This window comes from Rhipicephalus sanguineus, chromosome 3, assembly GCF_013339695.2.
Source record: "Rhipicephalus sanguineus isolate Rsan-2018 chromosome 3, BIME_Rsan_1.4, whole genome shotgun sequence".
In the NCBI taxonomy this organism is placed as follows: Eukaryota; Metazoa; Arthropoda; class Arachnida; order Ixodida; family Ixodidae; genus Rhipicephalus; species Rhipicephalus sanguineus.
In genome coordinates this window covers 123,930,942-123,948,676 of record NC_051178.1, presented here as the reverse complement: position 1 = coordinate 123,948,676, position 17,735 = coordinate 123,930,942, and the positions used below count along the sequence as shown (strand labels likewise).

Below are 17,735 nucleotides of genomic sequence, written 5' to 3'. Positions count from 1 at the left end.
TACCCTTTACATCTCTCAATCCCATTGACCCTTCCTTTTCTTGTGCAGGGCAGCTACCTGAAACTTCTTCTGGCTTATCCTCATCCTTTCTTCTGCTGTCGTTCTCTCTCTCTGTCGAGTTTATACAGCATAAGGCGAAACTGATTCAAGTTCATTACGAACATGAGGTAGTAAAACTGTTGACTTGTGCTTTTGCGTGAGCCACTAGGAACAATAAAAAGTGAGTCGATAGATGTTCCACGTTTCCTGTGATGCTTTCTATTTCAGCATTTGGGAATGCGAAGACTATCCGGAATGATAACTCCAGTAGGTTTGGAAAATACATTGATATTCACTTCAACAAGCAGGGTATTATTGAAGGTGCCAAAATCGAACAGTACCTGCTTGAAAAGTCTCGGATTGTGAGCCAAGTAAGTCTCCTTGCTCGACTTGGGTGTACCTTCATTGCTGCAGTGTTTAGTACTTAAAAAAGTGTAGACACCAAGATCGGACGGTAACTTGACATGAGCTTTGCATACTTGCGAGGAATGCTGTGACAAATTTTGATAGAGAACAGATGCATTAAAGCTAATTTACCCCCCCCCCCCCAATGCCGATAGCAACAACGACATGGTTTTGCTGCTAGAAGACACAGCTGCACTTTACACTTTGGCAGAACTGGTGCCTCGAAGAGGCACACATGTGCAGTGTAGCAGAGGGCACATCGGTTTGCTAACATCACCACGTTGGTACTCCACATGATGTTGCTCTCACGTGAAGCTAATTTGTGCTGTCACACGGAGCTTTCCTACACCTTGGTGGGAGTTTTCAGTATCTTCATAAAAGATGTTGGTGTTTACACTCCTTTAATGATGCGATATGATACTGCACTGATGCACGTATTATCTGTATTTTTGTTTATTGTCATTGTCCCTTTAGTAACTTTGGTCATAGCATGTTAATGTTTGATAATCAGAATTCATAAGTACCTTACAAAGCTACAAGGTACTAGGTTTGTGACCCACACAACTGAATATTTTAGTGACACTCTTATTGATTTTTTTTCTGTATTTTTTTTTCTTCCAGGCACAGTATGAAAGGAATTACCACATATTCTACTGCATGCTGTCAGGGTTGAGTAAGGAAGACAAGGGGAAACTAGAGCTGCAAGATGCCTCAAAATACCATTATTTGACTCAGGTACGATATTTTTTTTCTTCTGCTGGAAGTCAGTATCTTAGCTTAGAACCCAATTAATGACAATTGCTTTACTTCAATGATCATGACCTTTATAGTTTTAACCATGTGCATAAGAATGATACAGTGTCACACAATGATTTCAGAAGTTTGAAACAAATCTTTCTCTAGCATCAGTCTTCGTTCTTTGTCTTAAACAGGGAGGAAGCATCACTTGCGAAGGCCGGGATGACGCAGCTGAATTTGCTGACATTCGGTCGGCCATGAAGGTGCTAATGTTTTCAGACCATGAAATTTGGGACATTCTCAAGATATTGGGCATTGTGCTACACCTTGGCAACATCAAGTATAAACGTAAGTGCACACTCACGCACATCCTCACAGAATGTGATAAACGATATGAGTAAATTAACATGAGCAATGCCAACACTGTGCAAATATATTCAAAATATGAAGGTATCCACCATTTGTCATAATTTGGCCATTTCAGCTCGGCTAATTGACAACCTTGATGCTGTGGAGATAATTGGCGCCGGGAGTGTCCAGAGCGCTGCGAAACTGCTTGAGGTAAGCGTTGTTTCCGGTTTGCCAACTTAGACCTAACCCTTATTTTTATTTTGCAGTGTAGTTCACGATGTAATGAAAAACATTTGCTTTCATGTCAATTTAATTGCATGTTACAAGCTTTCATTCTTCTGAACTGCTCACTGAAATTCAGCAGTCATTTAAGAACTTTGAGCATCCATTAATTACTGCTTTAGCTATTAAATGCAAACTGTATACAGAAACTCTAGCACAAGTTGCCTCTGCAATTGTGCCCATACACTCTTTCCACTCAAACCTGTTTATGGGAGAACCCTTTTATGTGCAATTATAGTATCCTCTTCAACATTATTAGATATACAGTGGCAAAAAACGCAGAATGTCCCTCGAAAAGCTTAGCCTTGACAGGACAATAAACTGTTTCATTTCTTTCTCAGTAAAACTAAGTAAAAATGACTTTTGTCGTTCTTTCTTGAATAGGTCAATCAGCAGCACCTGATGGATGCCTTGACAACTCGTACCATATTCGCGCACGGGGACACTGTAGTCTCAACGATGAGTATGGACCAGTCCAAGGATGTGCGTGATGCATTCGTCAAGGGAATCTATGGCCGCATGTTCATCTGGATTGTGAATAAGATAAACTCGGCAATCCACAAGCCGAAGTCTGCTGCGGGTCATTACCGAACGTCCATAGGTGTGCTCGATATCTTTGGCTTTGAGAACTTCGCTGTCAACAGGTGAGCCGAGGAGCGTGATAGCGTTAAATTACAAAGCCTGCGTTGTGCTCTTTCCTTGAAACAATAATTACTTGCACATGCTCAGGGGTGGATCCAGGTACCTACTTTGGGGGGGGGGGGGTTCCTTCATCCGATTGGTGGGTGGGGGTACAAAGGCGAATTTCGCCACCTCAGCAGTGCATTTGAAGTGGGTCAGGCGTGTTTGCAACAGCCCAGAGGGGATTATGGGGGCAGTTTTTTTTTGGGGGGGGGGGGGGGGCAATCGTTCCTACCGCCCCCCTCTGGATAGTGTTGCTCAAGAACCTATTTTTTCACTAACGTCATTTTAAAAGGAATCGTATTTTCAGTTCTCTTAGCCTCTGCGCACGTGGTTTGCTATGGAAGATGTGATTCTTGCAGTGTGCTGATGTATGCCTCTTCATAAATTATAAATGATCCTTATTCATCATTGGTGCAGAAGGAAGTCCCAGAGTTGCAAAACTGTCAGGAGGACGTCCTCCTAGTCATTTCAGAATACACAGAGTTAATAAAACAAATAATCAATTACAAGAAAGGTGCTTACGGTAATTGAGGTTTTAGTCAAGTTCAAACAACTGAAATTATTGCTACATATGAGTCAATAAAAATGTAGTAATTCACATGTTATGGAAACATAGGAATGACATATCAGCACTGTTCAGCCAGGCAAAAATGTTCTGTCATTGCCTATCTATGCTTAAGTGAGATTGATGTCTTTATTTGTCTAGTTGCCTTTAACCAGTTTTTTCACTGTGCTGGAACTGGGTTGAAAATTATAACAGTGACACTTGTTAAGCTGTTCACCTTTATGATTTCTGGTGCCGTGTCTATTTGGGAAAGGTACTGGCCTTATAAAAATGTGTAAGTAACACTCCTGGCCAGCATTGTTTCTCGCATTATCAAACCACTGCCCTGTCCTTGTGCTTTTCCTTCCCAGCTTCGAGCAGTTCTGCATCAACTATGCCAATGAGAACCTGCAGCAGTTCTTTGTGCGACACATCTTCAAGCTGGAGCAGGAGGAGTACAATCTCGAGTGCATCAACTGGCAGCACATTGAGTTCGTGGACAACCAGGACTGCCTGGACCTCATCGCAGTCAAGCCCATGAACATCATGGCACTGATTGATGAGGAAAGCAAGTTCCCCAAGGTCAGGAAGTGTCGCTGCCTGATCAGGACAGTTTTTGTTGTGATAACATGCACCCTTGTGCAGTAAAGTGCTCTGATAATGGGAATGCCCGATTTACGTTTGCCTACTAATTGCAGCTGATTTGTGGCATAAAGGCATGCAGACTAACTTTTAATTCGTATACTCTAGCCTAACGCATCATGACAGCATTTCCCCCTCATTAAAATGGGATTATTTCAGTTATCTTGATTTTACAACCAGAAAGGTGTTCAATTTAATTGTGGACTATAATGCGTACACTTAGGGATGCAGAAAGCATGTTCCTGCATGTGCCCTATAATAACACTTCAAGTTTCGACTGACAGTTGAGCTAAAGATCTTCATTAGAATTGGTAGTTCTTTTCTCTAGTGCATGTCTTCAACAGTAAAAATGTGTCAGATTGGTAGCCACAAATGCGTAAGCTTTGCTGCTTCTCCGTTCACGCTGAACAGTGGCGCACAGGGTTTTCTATGATATATGTGCATTGAGACAGGTCAACATGTCTCACTTAAATTGAAAGGCTAGAAAAAGCTCCAGGCCACTGGAGATAACTTGCAGGAAATATTTAAGCCTGGCATTGTACTTTTTATGGTCAGCTTTTAATTTTTTTATTTGCACAATGTGCTCCCCGAGTCTTGTGCCATGCACTTTGTCGTTTGTCTTCTTTATGCCTCACTAATCCTGTTCCATGATGCAATGCAGGGCACCGACCAGACGTTGCTAAACAAGCTGCACAAGACACACGGAACTAACAAGAACTACCTTAAGCCGAAGTCTGACATCAACACAGCATTTGGCCTGAGCCATTTTGCGGGGGTGGTCTTTTACGATGCCCGAAACTTCCTGGAGAAGAATCGGGACACATTTAGCGCCGACCTGATCCAGTTAATACAAGTCAGCAACAACAAGTTTCTTCAGAACCTCTTCGTCAATGACATCGGCATGGTATGCAGACACACACTGTTTCAGTGCTAGATATCTATTTAATGAAGTGAGATAATAGCTTTGTAACATTGTATTCATGTTTGAAGTGTATCGCGTAAACCTGAACTGTATTGAACAAAAAGATGGAAATCGTCTGTCTTTTGATCAATCCCGGCTGCGGCGGCCGCATTTTCGATGGAGGCGAAAATGATTGAGGCCCGTGTACTTAGATTTAGGTGCAAGTTAAAGAACCCCAGGTGGTCAAAATTTCCGGAGCCCTGCACTTCGGCGTCTCTTATAATCATATCGTGGTTTTGGGACGTTCAACCCCAACAATTATTATTATCTGTCTTTTGATCTGGGTATCTGGGCTAATTCTGCAGCAACAATTTCTCCTGTAGCATCATGAACCATCTGTTAAGTAGGGATGCTCTCAAGTTGAAGAGAAGTGCCCTTTTCCAAGTATTGAGGTCCCACAATGCCCGAGCACCCTGCTGGGAAGTGTATTGTCCCTTATTTACCATCAAGTACACACAGGCAGCGCTAGTGTGCCTCTACAGCAATGGCGGACCCCCTACCAGAATGCTGTGTGTGGTTGGACATGGTTTGGCCATAACAACATGCTTAGAAATCTTAAGAGGCCCTCCTTTGAGATGAGAACACCCACAAGTAGATCAGCACAGGGCCAGGAGACATCACCTTAGAAAAACCAATGGATTTTCAGAACTACCAGAATCCGCCCTTTACATTTTCCTGTGCTGCCCTATGCTGTTTTGGTAGTGTTTTGGTAGGAGCTGGGACAGCCCGTATTGTCAGAACAAAAGCCTCCGAGATCAAGAGGCGTTTCGCGACTTTTCCGCTAGGGGAATGGCGCATGTGCTGTGGCATTGTGAAAAAGGCGAGTTCGAACCCACTACCTTCCGCATACGAGGTGTGTGCTCTATCAAAAAAACCCATTCTGCGTTTCCTCTTCTGTACTGTATGTGTGTGCTACCCTTCAGACATAAACCGGTACCAACTTGCTCGGCTTACTATGCTCCTTAGTGTACTATCGCTTATTGATTGTTCAAGTTTTGTAATCTTATAGAATCAATGACAAGCTTGTAATTTACGATATATAATTATTTCTAGTTTCTTTTTTATTTCTATTTCATTTGCTTAGAAAATTTGACTACAAGAAGCTCTTTGCGATCTTTGGATCATAATCGTTTACTGTTCTAGCCAGAGCACAAGTTAAAATAACATAGAGACAGGAAGAAATGACTTCTTGCAATTAATACATACGTAAGGTTTGTGTGTGGATGTGGGTACTAATATTATTGCTCTGTTTGTTGAATTGGCATATGCAGGGTACAGACACTCGTAAGAAGACACCAACACTGAGTGCCCAGTTCAAGAGGTCCCTTGACTCCCTGATGAAGGCGTTAAGTCAGTGCCACCCATTCTTCATCAGGTGCATCAAGCCTAACGAGAACAAGAAGCCTATGGTGAGTGTCACATCTTAAAGGGGCCCTGCAACACTTTTTGAGCAGGGTCAAAAAGCGCTGCCAATCGGTAGTCGAGGCTCCTGAGAACACGCGAGCCAAATATTATAGCGAAGCGAGCGGCCTGGAATTTACAATAAATTCTCAAAGTCAGCTGAAAATCGCTCCCTCTTCTCTCGACAAATGATGTATTAGTCCGCAATATATGACGCGATTGTCGGCAGTTCCACCATTGGCTGATGTTATAATCACGATAACACCCTCATTATTACCTTAGTTGTTAATTTTGAGTTCAATAAGTAGATAATATGTATGTTTATATTGTGTTATGCCGTTAAAACACCGAACAAACATTAATATTAGCACTTCTGGTCTCACCGACAGCTCGTCTGCTCGTAGTTGCGTGGTTGCGTTTTCTTCACCATGTGCAGTGCCGAAATCGTGAATATTTCTGTGCTTTTGACCATCGCCGGTTGCCGTTGAGAGTGGCATCCGTTCGAGTGTTGCCTCGTCAGCTGGAAACTGCATCGTCGGCACGTTCTCACGACCAACCGAGGCAGCGGTGCAGCATTTCTCCGATAACAATGCTGGCGCCGGCTAGCTTAGGATACCTGTGTTCGCTGTATGGCGAGAGTCCCGTTTTGTCTGTTCAGTATGTCATCGAGCCGTACCTCGGCATATCCTCCCCGTAGTCTCAGGTTCCCGAGAAACCGCGACACAGCAACCAAGCAGACTCGCATTTTCACGGTAGCTGCAGACAGTCGGGGGATGGGTCCGCACCGGCCCGATGCCCCACGATCCTTTCTTCTAGTCTTTAGTTCTTTGTTGTCAGCCCGCACTCGAAGAGCAAACAGCATCGAAGTACCGCCACTGGGAGAAGGGTGCACACAGCTTTGCCGTGTTGAATACGATTCAAGCGCGAGCAGTGCGACGAGGCGGTGTATCGGAGTGTGGGTCGAAACCCATCTCAGCTGTCATTCGTTCCAAACGCACACGCAAGTTTGCGTCCATGGTTGGCAGAGCGATGAAAACACTACGGCAGTTCGAGGTGCACACCCAACATTACCAAACCGACTCGCAGTTTTCAAGCACGCGCGATGCACGGTGCCATGGGCTCCGCCGCTCGACGACGACCGCGCGAGCCGACCGGAAGTGGCGCCACAGACCACGTGGTTGCGCCGAGACGCCAGAGAGAAAAAAATGAAGAAAAAAAATGCCGCCGGCGCTGACGTCGCCTCCTCGCATTTGCGCCCTCCCTCCCTTCACGTCGCGCGCAGCTTTCCGCGCGCTCGCTGCGTTGAGTTGAGGGAGAAAGCTGCGGAACGTGATCTCTATAATTTGGTAACACCACTTAGACTTGACGGATTCTAAACATTTTTGCGGCATATGACTCGTGAAGAGTCATACGTCAATAATGAGACTATTCCAATATAACTAAGAAAGGTGTTGCAGGGCCCCTTTAAGGTTTCATTTTATCTTGAGTTATGCTGCCCTATGATAACTGTGTATTCAGTGAGCTTATCACATTATGCATGCACTATTTAGGCACGGTGGTGCATCAACTCATATTGCACCCTTAACATTTTGCTCTGTTCTTTAGCACTTTCACTGGTGTGCACTCGTTGTGTGAGAGAATGTCTGATAGAGTCTGTGAATGCTTATATGTAGTCAGCATGTAGCTAACAAAGTTGCTGAGAGGAAACTTGTATATGTGCTCCAAAAAGCATTGTTTTCTGATAGTACTCCCATTTCATCATTCTCCTTTCTATCTGATTCATATTCTGGAGCGCCAACCCTTAGACAAAGTGCACAGAAAATAGCAACACACATGTTGTGCTGTGTGTGTGCCTTGCCAAGTTACACTGTGTGCATGTTATTCTTTTCTGTTTTCTTTATCTGAGTGATCGTGCTCTAGCACCTGAAATATGCTCTATACCATTTGGCAAGAGTATCTATGCTTTGTTTGCACAACCTTTACAGGAAGTCAGGAATTGGAGGGTGCTTTCTGCATGCGTGTGTGCAAGCTGTGCAGTTCATCCCCTGATTCTAATGTATGCATCAAGTCAGCGACAATTTTTTGTTCTTGTTTTATTAACCCTTCAACATTCCAGAAATTTCACTGGTTATACGTTCTGTTTACCATAATGCATCCTTTCTAATTAATTGCAACAGCTTGTTCAAGCGACAGTCTTGCATAAAATTTTAGAAAAAGTAAGAATGAACATGAACAGAGCAAGCCAAAGAAAGTATGGAGTGATGGTACATGTACCATCTTGGATAATGGCTGCAAATCATTGGCATGTTCATTTGGTTATGAAGAGTCAATAGACGGTGTTGCTTTCAAGCTGTTGGTGCAAGTGAAATCTGTTTCTGCGTAGATGTTCGATCGGGAGCTGTGCTGCAAACAGCTGCGCTACTCTGGCATGATGGAGACCATCCGCATTCGACGGGCAGGCTACCCGATCCGGCACACGTTTCGGGAGTTTGTCGAGCGCTACCGCTTTCTCATCCCTGGCGTCGGCCCCGTGCACAAGGTTGACTGCCGTGCGGCCACAGCTCGAATCACAGCCGCTGTTCTCGGCAAGGCCGACTACCAGATGGGGAAGACCAAAGTGTTCCTCAAGGTTAGTTCTTGCCATTTATTGAGCTTATTGAGCTACCTCTGCAGCTCTTTGACTGATGCTTTACCGTTGTGGAGCTGAATAATGTTTAAAGTTGGGCTTTTGCAACTCTCCCTCCTCCGTTTCTCCAAAAGAAAAAGACGTATGGGTAATAACACAGGTCAACCTTATTAATATCAATTGTTTCAGGAGCTTTGTAAATAGTGTTTGCACTTTTCTGCCTCTGTGCTACATTGTTACAAGTACAGAGCTCTGCTAACTGGAATACCTTTGTTTCCTTATGTGTCTTTACATCTGAAGATATTTTGTTAGTTATAATGATCATGATTTCTTGTTAAAGCAACCTTACTTTATCATAGCTTGCGTTTTTCTACACAACAAAAGTAGATTTAATTCTCGCAGTTATGAAGCACAGCAAGGCTGAATCACATGTTAAAATAAAAAGACGGGGCGTGCAAACACGAACACAAGAGAGAAGTCAAGACACCACAAACAGTTTGTGGTGTCTTGACTTCTCTCTTGTGTCCATGTTTGCACGCCCTGTCTCTTTAACATGAATACGTACCAACTAACTCAGCTCTCTGTTATTCTGAATTGTATGTGTTAGTCTACCCAAATTTGTGAATTGTTTATCGAACAGTTCTAAACGAAGCATTTTTTATCTGAACATTCTGCATTCACTGTTGACATCAATACTAATCTGTATTGCATCACATTTAAACACTTTAATGACGAAGAGCTAGGTTCTTGCTGTGATGCTTATTGCTTATCTGTGATGAACTTTGCTGATGCCATGTATCAGCAAAGTTCATCACAGATCAGTCATGCTTATGTTAATTTTTTACAGGAAACTAGCCTACAAAATTCTCATCTCTCACCCCAATCAAGTGAGCTTTTTTGCATGTGAAGCATGGGTACGGAGTGCTACTCTACAAAGCATTGCCTAGTAGCCAGTAGTGAAATAATTGAATGCTTCATGTTTGGTTATTGTAGCTTATTGGTTTTTTTGTGCTGTGGTACACCTGCATGACCCGGTTGCTGTATTGTATTGGCCAATATAGACTACCATGTGTGCTTTGTGAGAGCACACTTGCAGACATTTTTGCAAGTGCAAGAAAACACGTTGAATTCAATTGATTTGCGTTTCAGAAAATCATTATTTTACTAAATTACACTAGTCGTAATTACATTGTGGAACAGAAACCAACTCAGTCAGATGAATTTTTTTATCTTCATATTTCTGACTCTTATTCCTTGTTTTATTAGAATGTATAGCGCCATAATTTTCTTAAAGTATGTCACACAGGTTGCACAAACAGCAATAAAATAGTACACTGATTTGAGTGACTCACTAAGATAAAGTGCTACAAAAGTAGCAATGCGCACCTGTAGTCACTTCAAACAGAAAAGAAAGTGACGGGAAAGCCATCAGATGTCACGTGCAGTGTGCAAGTTTTATAGATTTCTCAAGGCACACCTCTTATCCTACTGCCTGGTAAGACAGTTGAGAGATTGGAAACAGCATGGCTTTACGTTTGGGGCTAGTGTTATTTGATGGTAAAGAAGTTTGTTGCAGTAGCTCTGGTTCTTGTCTTAAAGTACTGGAAGTGCTAACTGTGCATAACAAAAAACAGATTGGCTGCACAGGCAAAAGTGTATGTAGCTTCTGCATGTGATGCACTGTTCTGCAGATTAGTGGTGTGCTTATTACGGTATCAATTATGCTTGATGTTTGAAGTGTTCTGTGCACATTTTTTTTCTTATTATTGTAGTTTGTTATTTGGCATTGAATTCAGTGATGCAGCAGTGAAGAATCAGATTCATCTTGTGTTAAGATAGTACAAGCAGTGAAATCTTTTCGAATGTTTGTATTTATCTGCAAGCATGTGCATCTGCACAGCTGAAGATAACATGTATGCGTATACCGTATTTTTCGGTGTAAGGCCCACACACCAAATTGGAGTGTGGATGTTTGGAAATCAGGGAGGGGTAGGGATTATAAATGTCACATGGGAGGACATGCATACCCATGTTTATTTTGTTCTAGCTGCTACTACATAGCATTAGTAGTTAAGTTTCCTGTCAACAATGACATCGTCTTCATCGTCACCTATATCTCGGGATCGTTGAGCTGAGATTCAGCACATTACAATGTTGACAGTGCTGCGGGTCATTGTTTAGCTACTTCATGCTTTTGGGTGCTGCAAAAATCATGGATATTGAATGCTTGGCATGCGCTCTTATTTGAGACTGTCATCAAGAGATGCAAGGTGATGTGAAATATGGAAGGCATGGAGGATGACAAGCTTTGAGAGGGTGTCAAAGAGGCAAGCTTGTCAAACCACAAAGAACGTGGAACCAGTGAAAATGACTGAATGATAATGTTGATAGTTGGTTGCTAGTGGGATTATTCTTCATAGTAATCTGAGTGCAATTTGATGCTTCACCCTGTAAAAGAATGTTAAAAAGTGTGGGCCTTGCAGAAGTTCATATGGTACATAGCCTACGGTGACATCAGTACATTCATGGAGGTGGATACCATGCTTGAGGACAGATTGGATTACAAACAAGGCTGCCTGTCATACACTCTGCCTTCTGTCCTATGTTGCCATGCTGTTGAAGTAATGTGAATAATTTCACTTGCAGGATGCGCATGACCTGTTTCTGGAGCAGGAGAGGGACCGCGTGCTGACCCGCAAGATCTTGATTCTGCAAAAGGCCATTCGTGGCTGGTACTACCGACGTCGCTTCCTCAAGATGCGCAAGAGCACGCTTACCATTCAGCGGTGCTTCAGGGCCTACCTGCAGCGAAAGCGCTTCATGGCGGTACGCTTGAGGGAGCTGACTTATATACTGTTGCACAGAATCATTTCTATCTTCCACTTTACCCCCTTAGTTTTTCCTGACTCGTTTTACAATATTCTCTTACCAAACACCACAGCAAAAGGTTTAATTAACACCTGGGTGAACTTCTCCGTGCTTAGAACAGTTATTTCTAGGTGATGTCCCACTTTCAATTTGGTTTTTGGTCGATCATGCTTTCTTGTCGCTAGAAAGGAACACTCTTTTAGCTCCTTCTTTTGCATCAAATGCAGTGAGTGATTCTTTTGTTTGAGTAAATGTGTAATCTTTGCTCAAAAATACCCCTTGCCACTCGCTATCAAAATACTCGTAGCACAAAGAATTTTTGAAATTTGTTGTAAAGCTGATGGTCTTTTCGCATTTTCACCAGCATAAATGATAAATGCCCCTCTGTAGTGAATGAGTATATTTGGAGTGTAAAATAGTCAATGTTTGTCAGACACATTTTTGCCCAGTAAACAATCATGTAGCATTCAAGCAGCTAAAAATCACCCTTTTAAATACAATAAAATACCTGCATCAAGCCGACATAATTAACTGATGTTGCTTCAGTTACACTAGAGCTACATATGAAAAGCTCATACTTCACTCAAACTCAGATTGCAATGGCATGGAGGCCATTCTAGATTGGAAAAGCATTCCCAAGGTGAACCTGTGGTGACTTCTGGGTGATTAGTAGGGAAATTTACTGACCGGCCAAAAACTGGAAATGTGACACGCGAGAGTGACAGATCACCCACTGTAATGAGTAAACCTGTTACTGTTCTGAAATCATGTGGACATAGTTGATCATAATTCCGATTTCTAATTTAGTGTGCAAGTTTCATTTGGGGCAAAACCAAGTGTGCTCTTGAGAGTGCCTTTGTGTTCACTGGCCCACTTACAAAGTTGAATAACTAAAAGGCATCAATTATTGCCATTGCAGATGAGGACAGGCTACCAGCGGCTACAAGCCTTGATCCGGTCTCGCGTCCTCTCGCATCGCTTCAAGCATCTGCGGGGACACATTGTGACTCTCCAGGTAGCATGAGCAACTTTTCTCTTGAGTGTGCATGATATACAGTGAGTCGAGTTTTGGGATAGTATAATGATTTCAGGCCTTCTAGTATAGAGTGAAAAACTGCTTATTTCGCATTGTGGATGAGCTGTGGACTTCAAGCATGGTGCTTACATAGGAAATTATAGAGTACTCTTAAAGGTGGGTTCATATGACAGACCGGGCGGTGAGCGGCTGAATCTCGTGACAGCAGGACCGTGCGTGGTCCAGCCGTTTGCGCCGTACACACGTGCGGACCAAAAGGAGGGGAAAAGAGCACAGGCCAAGGCTAAATCAAGCCACAAACGATGCCGCGCATGTGCTGTCAAACAGAAACCACATGTTCGAAGAGCCGCCGGCATGCCCTGCTACCAAAAAAAAAGAAGGAAAAAAAAAAGCAGTCCTGGTGACACGCCACCCCTTGTGAGCATGCGGCCCGCCGCCGAGGGCGAGGAGGCATGGGCTGTGAAAAGTGTTTTAAAGATTTCTCATCCGCACGCCCCACAGACCAACACAGACTCCTCAACCGGTGGAGGGTCACATGACGGTGGGTGCGCGGGCAAACGGAGCCGTTTGGCCTGCTGTAAATCCACCATAAGGGAAGCTGCAAACTGTACAAGAAGTCATGGCATTAGCTATGATGCCTGTAATATTAGTGCAGTAAAGCATCAGTATAGTGAATCATTGCATCTATTAAAATTAAACTAATATGTTTTTATCAATATCAGTGTGTAGCAAAATATGCTTGTAATAAATATTAAATATAATGATGTCAGATGCAGTCTATATGTTTGCTTTTTTAGCTTTAATATGCCAAAATAAAAGCAGTGTTAGTGTGTCTTATTTCCATGTTACACATTCACCAATTACTGCAATGACGTTAAACAGCATATTTCTCTATCATTGATTTATTTGCCTTGTGTTCCAGTATATGTATCTTTAGAAATTGTAGTAGGAGGCTTTCCTAACCTATATCTGCCATGCACATGTTTATTCTGGAATACAAAATGGAAACAGGATCTTCATTTATAATCTCATGTGCTAAAGCTTCTCCTATGTATAAAGGCACGGAGTGAGAAACTTTGATTTTGGGTAATAGGGTGCTGAACATATTGCATAGCTTCCCACTAGTTTATCTTGCACACGCAGTGTTTTCTTAATGTTCATGTCTTGCATATTCATTGAAATTTCGCCGCTGCCAAACAGGCTCTCTGCAGAGGCTTTGTGGTGCGTCGAGAGTACCAGAAGAAGCACGCTGCTGTGATCAAGATCCAGGCATTTGTCCGCAGGGTCATTGCCCAGAAAAACTACCAGAGGATGAAGATAGAGGTAAGAGGTTGCTGGACATTCACGGCTGTAAATTCGGGTGTATGTATGGACAGTGCGTGAACAATGTTGTCGATCTATAGCGCGCCGCTTCACGATAATGAGGCGATGGACTGTCCAGTAAAGTCATGATGCTTGAGGCTGAGCAGATGACACCATTACATGGAAGGACTTCTGATAAACAGTGACTTGCATTGGTGTTCCAGATGGACTGGTCATTGCATTGTAAGTTCTTTGCAGAAGACACTGTCTCGCATTGTTGCCCTGGTAAGCCGAAAACAGAAGGTGTTGTGCTCTTAAGTCTTGAACATTCCTGGCTTCAATTCCGCAAACTTATTGCTGTAGAAAAGAAACTTGGCCTTTCCAATCCATATTAAGCAAGTGAATGGTACATTCAGTTTGTGTCAGAACAAGGAGGCACATTGAAAGCATTGAAAGCATGACCTTTGATACTACAGTACACTTTAATGCAACATCGTTAACACCATTGCATATCTTGGAGGACCTGTATTATGTAGGTATGATGCTGGACGTACTTACTATAAACAGGATGCTTGCGTATCACATCCTGACCTGTTGTTATGCCATGATAAAGCCTTGATGGGACACAGAATAACACTAATCGGGTCTCATAGGTTTTTCTTATTCTGAGCGGGCCATTGTTTTGAGAACAACATGTGGTCACAACAAAAAAATTTTTTAAGCCATTTTGCTCATTCGACAAAAGGTGAATTGTCTGCAGGGAAAGGTTGCGGTGGGGAAGAGGACCAAAATATCGAGCTCCACTCGCTAAGTGCATTGTTGCCATTGTATATAAGCATGAAGACGAGGGGTCATAAAAATGATCATTGATTAACGAATTTTTGTGTAAATGTAATGCCTTTGTTTGTGCATGCAGTGCTTTCTTGTAATGCTTGTAAAGAAGCAGTAGTTGCTTACAAGCAGGGCCTCTTTTTTTGCATGCAATCAGCATCAGCACATTATCGAAGCCATGCGACTCAGGGAGCAGGAGGAGGCCATGCTGAAGAAGCAGATGAACCCAAAAAAGGCTCGTGAAATTGCCTGAGCAGAAGTTCAGGGTAAGTACTATTGGTAAATGCTTTCTAATTAGTAACCCATCTCTTCACTGAACGAAATGAAATCCTGAACGAGCGTTGTCCCAATTCATTACTGGAGTACATACTGCGATGTGAGCAATCATTGTGAATTGTGTGCTCGAATGTGAAAGTACCATACCCTGAAGAAGTTCATCATCCTGTACTATCTCTGCAGTGTCTTCAGCTTTTGAATGTGTCGAAGTACGTTTGAAAAATTGTACCATTTCTTGAAGGTGTACCGTACTAGTGAAGTAGCATTCCTCCACAAACTTCTGTTCAATCTTTTCCCAGAAAAGATGGACTCATGACAGAAATTGGAGAATTACATGTTTTCTGCTGTTCAATAAGCAGATAACTTATCCACTGTCAAAGCATAAGCTAAAGTGTAACCATGAAAAAGAAAGAAAACCCCCCCAAAATTGTCACCTTTTTGATTACGGTCAAAGCGAGGAAAGAAACACTTGACTGTTGCACTGCTTTGAGCTTGTTGGCAGACAAAGAGTCCTACAGTACACTCAAAACTTGATATAATGAGAACGGATATAACAAATTTTTTTATATAACGAAGTTATTTTCGTGTCAGATGTGACTTTGTTACAATGAGGTTATAGTGTATTTACCAACTTGTTTTCACTCTCTGCTGATATGTCTCACCTTCTTCAAATTGCATGCACTCAGTAATTTTTCTTATTCCCATACCCCGTTCTCCTTACCGCCCTTCAGGAGCGTCTGCAAGAACTGCACATCAGGCAGCAGGAGGAAGACGTTCTGGTCCGACGCAGCTTGGAACAGAAGATGGCCGTCATCAAGGATGCTGCGAGTCGGCAAGATGAGCCTCTTGATGACTCCAAGCTGGTTAGTCCTCGTTTTGCTCCAGCAACACTCGCTCTTAAACACCTGAACACGGAGTTGCGTAGAGGCACGCTGTATGCATAGACAGCTTGCACTGATGTCAGCATATTAATGGTGTGCTTATTAAGCAGCACCTTTATTCTTCTCCCACTTCTGCTGTGTCACTGTATTCTAATCTGCCCCATTCTGGTGCTCCGCAAGTAACGTTTCATACTTGACTGTGAAAATTTTGCACGAAGGAGACCTGAATTTCTCGAAATTGTTTGGCTGATTAACTTGGTCATCCTCTTGCAGAGTTTAATAACTGATCTTATGTGTTGTTTAATGCTATCACTGTAAAGATGCCATGGTCTCTTCCCGCCAGTAAAGAGTCTAACGATTGGCGTACTCCTTCTACTCTGAGGAGCTGTGGTCCCGGTAAAGTATGTTACTATCAGGTGGCTTCTTGTTCTTGTTAACTATAGTATTGACAAAGCTTGAAAACAGTTTGACAGTGACAGTGAACGGGATGCCTAGTTCATTGAAACTAGGCGTCCCGAAGTTGCATGTTGTACCTGCCTTGCAAATTTCATTTTGAACTGCCTCAAAGTACTAAATGCCAGCTCTATGACAGTAACATTTTTAATTTGACAATAAGATCAGTCTGATGCTCACAAAAGCCGTGCTAACAAAGCACCTCTTCCCAAGAATAGTGTGACAAAATCAATCCTCTTTCTTTTCTTCAAGGTTGATGTCATATTTGACTTTTTACCTCGGTCGGAGTCCGTCAACGAGCAGGTGGGCCCATCAGGATTCAAGGTAACAGTAGTCCTCAATACAGATCTTTTTCTGTCACTTGCACCCATATTTCTTAATAAATATAACATTCTCTACATTTATATTTGCTCTCTGTTTTGAACATATATAACCATAGTTCAAATTATTAGAAAATGCTCTATCATATTCGCATTTTGTTAGTACACAGTTATACCGCGGTTCATCTGTCTATAAGAGAAACCATAGAGAACCATGGAGTTTATATGCTGCTCTCTGTAAAAACAATACATTTGCATTTCTTTGAGAGATTGGTTGATTATTAGCGGAGTAAATTGTGGCCACAGTTTTTCTTTGCAATTTCAGATAGGTTGTCTGCTAATATATGGCGTTGTTTAATGTTTTGATTTTGTGTTTCCCCAAACTATAAATGGTCCTTGAATTCAGTGTGGCAAGGGGCAAGCAACAAGATGACTCGAACTTCTTTGCATTCAACATTAATATATGCTGTTTAAATAATGTTCAAAGCCAATTTCCATACCTTGTTTTCTTATTGCTATATGTTGTATTTCTTAAGTTAAATCAGCTTTCTTTCATTTCACATAATGGTGTGACAAATCAGGCTATTTGTTACTTCATTGCTCAATTTTGCGTGCAAGAAAAAAAAAAAAGCACTGAAGGCACTAGTTAAACACAGCTGGCCCTGTAATAAAGGTTAGTTGGAAAGTAGTGCTTGTACTTGTATAAGGCCTTGTGTGTGTCTGTATCTTCTTTTTCTTGTACACTATTCACCCACGTGTTCACCAACTTGTCATAACTCTGCTTCACTTCACACTGTACTGCGTAAGGTTATTGGGCCACGCTGTTATATGTGGTGCTGTTTTCAGTTAACACATTGCGTATGAAGCAGCTGCCTGTAATGCTGACAAAAGAGCAACCTCGCTTTGCCTGATCTAGCGTCTAAAGCGGGAGGCATTGACAGAAGCTCGTCCGTCACAAGAGATGCGTCAATTAGAGGATGTGGAGGCAGCCAAGCGTGGAATGGGGTCTGGCGAGGGAAAAGGAATGTTTGCTCGCTGTTGCATAGCCGCTTCAGGCACACGAGGTTGGCGCTTCCTCATTGTTTACTGTGTGCC

The 17,735-nt window shown here is 42.6% G+C and overlaps 1 protein-coding gene across 1 annotated transcript in view; it reads left to right on the top strand.

The window, feature by feature from the left end:
• The window catches only part of LOC119387061 (myosin-VIIa-like), a 142,884-nt gene that overhangs the window by 93,825 nt on the left and 31,324 nt on the right, over positions 1–17,735 (top strand). The window contains 16 exon segments of the mRNA XM_049413356.1: positions 268–410; positions 1,066–1,179; positions 1,377–1,530; positions 1,667–1,743; positions 2,200–2,459; positions 3,415–3,625; positions 4,347–4,589; positions 5,918–6,055; positions 8,431–8,676; positions 11,320–11,499; positions 12,461–12,556; positions 13,778–13,900; positions 14,868–14,960; positions 14,962–14,976; positions 15,718–15,849; positions 16,573–16,644. Of these exon segments, the coding sequence (XP_049269313.1) occupies positions 268–410; positions 1,066–1,179; positions 1,377–1,530; positions 1,667–1,743; positions 2,200–2,459; positions 3,415–3,625; positions 4,347–4,589; positions 5,918–6,055; positions 8,431–8,676; positions 11,320–11,499; positions 12,461–12,556; positions 13,778–13,900; positions 14,868–14,960; positions 14,962–14,976; positions 15,718–15,849; positions 16,573–16,644 (2,297 nt within the window).